The 3,115-nt window shown below is 39.3% G+C and overlaps 1 protein-coding gene across 1 annotated transcript; it reads left to right on the top strand.

Moving 5' to 3' along the window:
* Positions 1-651: 651 nt before the first annotated feature.
* LOC107701928 (proteinase-activated receptor 2-like) lies at positions 652-2,909 on the top strand. The gene is made up of 2 exons (XM_016504081.1): positions 652-859; positions 1,454-2,909. Exons 1-2 carry the CDS (start codon positions 733-735, stop codon positions 2,518-2,520), a joined length of 1,194 nt encoding a protein of 397 aa, XP_016359567.1. The 5' UTR covers positions 652-732; the 3' UTR covers positions 2,521-2,909.
* Positions 2,910-3,115: the final 206 nt, after the last annotated feature.

Raw genomic sequence — 3,115 nt, 5'->3', positions numbered from 1 at the left:
TGATCTTGTGAATTAGAGAATTTTACTATACCAATATTTTTTATTTGGCCTTTAAAGTTTTATATGTGAATATTGCACAACACACTGATCCTTTAACGATGCATTGGCGCAAAAACGCACACCTTTTGGATCAATTTCGCAGCGTGATTTCTCGAGTGCCACAAATAATGCCCTAACAAAGTACTGATTTATTAAAAAAAAAAAAAAAAAGGCTTCATTCAGGCTAGGCTTGTTTTCTTGACATTTTTAATTAATAAATTAATACTAAATTGCAATAAAACAATAAAATAAAAAAAACTGAATTTAAAACCAGAGTATATCATAGAAAATATTGAATCAAATTAGGTTAATATTTCAAGAAGGTTACCAACGGGTATGTTGATAACTTTAAAATAAATTGAATCTGAGCGTCTGACATCTCGGATGGTTATTATATTTTAACTGTATCTTCATAAGAAAAGAAGAGACAGCACTTCCTATAGCTAGTCCCGTTAATTCAGAAAATAAAGAGTGACTAAACAGGGCGCATTTGTTCTTACAAATGAAGGGTAGCCTACATTGACGTTTTGTGTTTGCTGTAACCCAAGACATATATAAAATACATATGTAAATGTGTCACCTGGTCACAGCTCTTCTGAATCTGAAGGGTGTGGCCCAGGGGAGGTCACATGTCTTTGACGGACGGTGAGCTCCACACCTGACTATAAAAACGAGCTGAATCTGTTTACATTAATGACGGAAACAGTCCACGCTTCGACAAATACAATCGTTCCAGTTAATTTCGCAGGAATAATGGTGCACCCACTGATCTGGATTTCCGCTTTGCTTCTCTTAATCAGCGTGAACCTGTCTAGTCAAAGTAAGAATTTGTTTTCCTGTTTATAGTTAAAGAGAAGTGTTTCAATTGACTTCGTTTTTTCCCTATTCTTTTAATGTTTCTCTGGCCTAAATCTATTTGACAGATATTAATGACGGTCTAGGCCTCTGTTGAATGTGCATGTTAGGCTACTTCTGGTACGCATAAGTGCACTCGTGGTGTATATACGAAGCAGTATATTTTATTATGTAAAAATGTATTATGTTTTGGGTAACCAGTGTGTGTATATATGTAGGCTATGAGTTTGATTTCACATTGTTTATAGCTGCCTCACCTATCAAGTATGTTGAATAACAACAAAATGCCTGAGGTTTGTAATGCATGTTTTTTGCTGCTGTATACAGTATAGCCTTTGTTATGAGTACTAATAGTGTGGATCACATCAGACATGTTTGCTCCTTTACAGTAGACAGATTTCATAGCTTACATGCTGATGCAGACCCATGCTGATTATTGATTTGTTTACTATGAATCATTATGTCTTTCTATCCATCCATCCATCAGTATATTTGTCTATCTATCTATCATTGATCAATCTATTGTTCTTTCATTCTGTCGTTCTATTTTTATCTATAGGTTCTGACACGGACAGGGGCTTTACTGGTGATGAAACTGAGAATGGAGTGTCCGTGACGTCCACTGCTGTTGCTGTACTGGACAGCAGGCTCACCCAGATCTTCTTCCCAGTGGTGTACATCATCGTCTTCAGTGTGGGCTTGCCGGCCAACGCTATGGCCATCTGGGTGTTCCTCTTCAGGACGAAGAAGAAACATCCCTCATCCATTTTCATGGCCAACCTTGCGCTGGCAGACCTGCTGTTTGTAATCTGGATTCCTTTAAAGATCGCGTACCATTTTAACGGGAATCACTGGATCTACGGAGAAGCCCTGTGCAAAGTCCTGGTGGGCTTCTTCTACGGGAACATGTATTGTTCAACTGCTTTCATTGCATGTATTAGTGTCCAGAGGTACTGGGCTATAGTACATCCTCTTTCCCAGCAGAAAAGGAACAACAAATTGGCAACTGGTGTGTCTGTGTGTGTGTGGCTGATTGTGTGGGCCATTACCGTGCCTCTTTTTCTTTATGACCAGACCGTGAAGGTCACAAACCTGGATATCGTTACCTGTCATGATGTCACTCGCCCCAGCCAATCACGCTACCCTTCGATATACTTCCTGATTATGGGTGTTGTTGGATTCATAGTTCCCTGCATAATATGTATAGTGGTGTACGTGCAGATGCTACGTGCTCTAAAGAGCTCGATGACAGACACTAACATCGTTCAGAAGCGAAGGAAGGCTGTCATCCTCATCGTCGCTGTGCTGGTGATGTTCCTAGTGTGTTTCACCCCGAGTAACATCATGGTTATGGTGCATTACTCACTGCTCTCGATGGGAGTACAGGACAGTGGTTACGGCTTCTATATTACAACGCTATGCCTGGCCAGCCTCAACAGCTGTGTCGATCCGTTTGTATATTATTTCATCTCGGATGAGTTCAGAGAGCATGTAAGAAACACGTTTCTTTGCCGCAGCGAACGCACCGCGCAGAGGATGCGGGTTTCCTTCAGTGCACTGAAGTATTCAAAGAAAAACAGTACCTACGCGTCAGACTCTGGAAACACGCAGAGCACTTCCTACTAAGAATGACAGACAGAGAACTGTTTTAAATCTGTGCTATGCTCTGATGCTCTACAATACATCTTGAAAACTATATAAGCTCTTGTTATTTTATTATTAAATGTTGTAAAGCCTGGAGGAACAACATGCACTGAGTTAGTCAACATTTAACATGTAATTCAGTCAACGAGTAAACATCTTTTTTTCATAATCTCACATAAATCGAAGATCTTAAGACCTTAAAAGGACATCCAAGGGTTCTCAGTTCTTGGAACTACAAATTGGCCTCCTGTTTGATGACATAGTCACCATGGAAATGTTGAAGTGTTGTTATTATTGTGTTGCCATTATGTCACTACAGGTTGCCTTTTTAAGACCTGAAAATTGTTTGGTCTGTTAGGTTTAGTGGGATTTCTCAGAATGACCTTTAATCCAGTTTGGTGGAAGTTGACTGAATAACTGGAGCTGTTATATATTTTGAGCACCTGTTACAGAAACCATTTTGCATTTATTCCTATTTACATAAATGCATGTACAAGTATCTCTAAAAGAATGTGAAATGTTATGTGAATCACACCAGTGGTGACCAATTTTAGATGTGTGAATGTATAACCAGCAA

This window comes from Sinocyclocheilus anshuiensis, unplaced genomic scaffold (assembly GCF_001515605.1).
Source record: "Sinocyclocheilus anshuiensis isolate Anshui unplaced genomic scaffold, SAMN03320099.WGS_v1.1 scaffold1184, whole genome shotgun sequence".
Classification (NCBI taxonomy): Eukaryota; Metazoa; Chordata; class Actinopteri; order Cypriniformes; family Cyprinidae; genus Sinocyclocheilus; species Sinocyclocheilus anshuiensis.
This window is presented reverse-complemented; position numbering and strand designations above follow the sequence as displayed.

Coding starts and splice junctions, on each gene's coding strand:
- LOC107701928 (XM_016504081.1), top strand. CDS start 733: ATGACGGAAACAGTCCACGCTTCGACAAATACAATCGTTCCAGTTAAT. Junction 860..1,453: donor CGTGAACCTGTCTAGTCAAA/GTAAGAATTTGT, acceptor TTTTATCTATAG/GTTCTGACACGGACAGGGGC.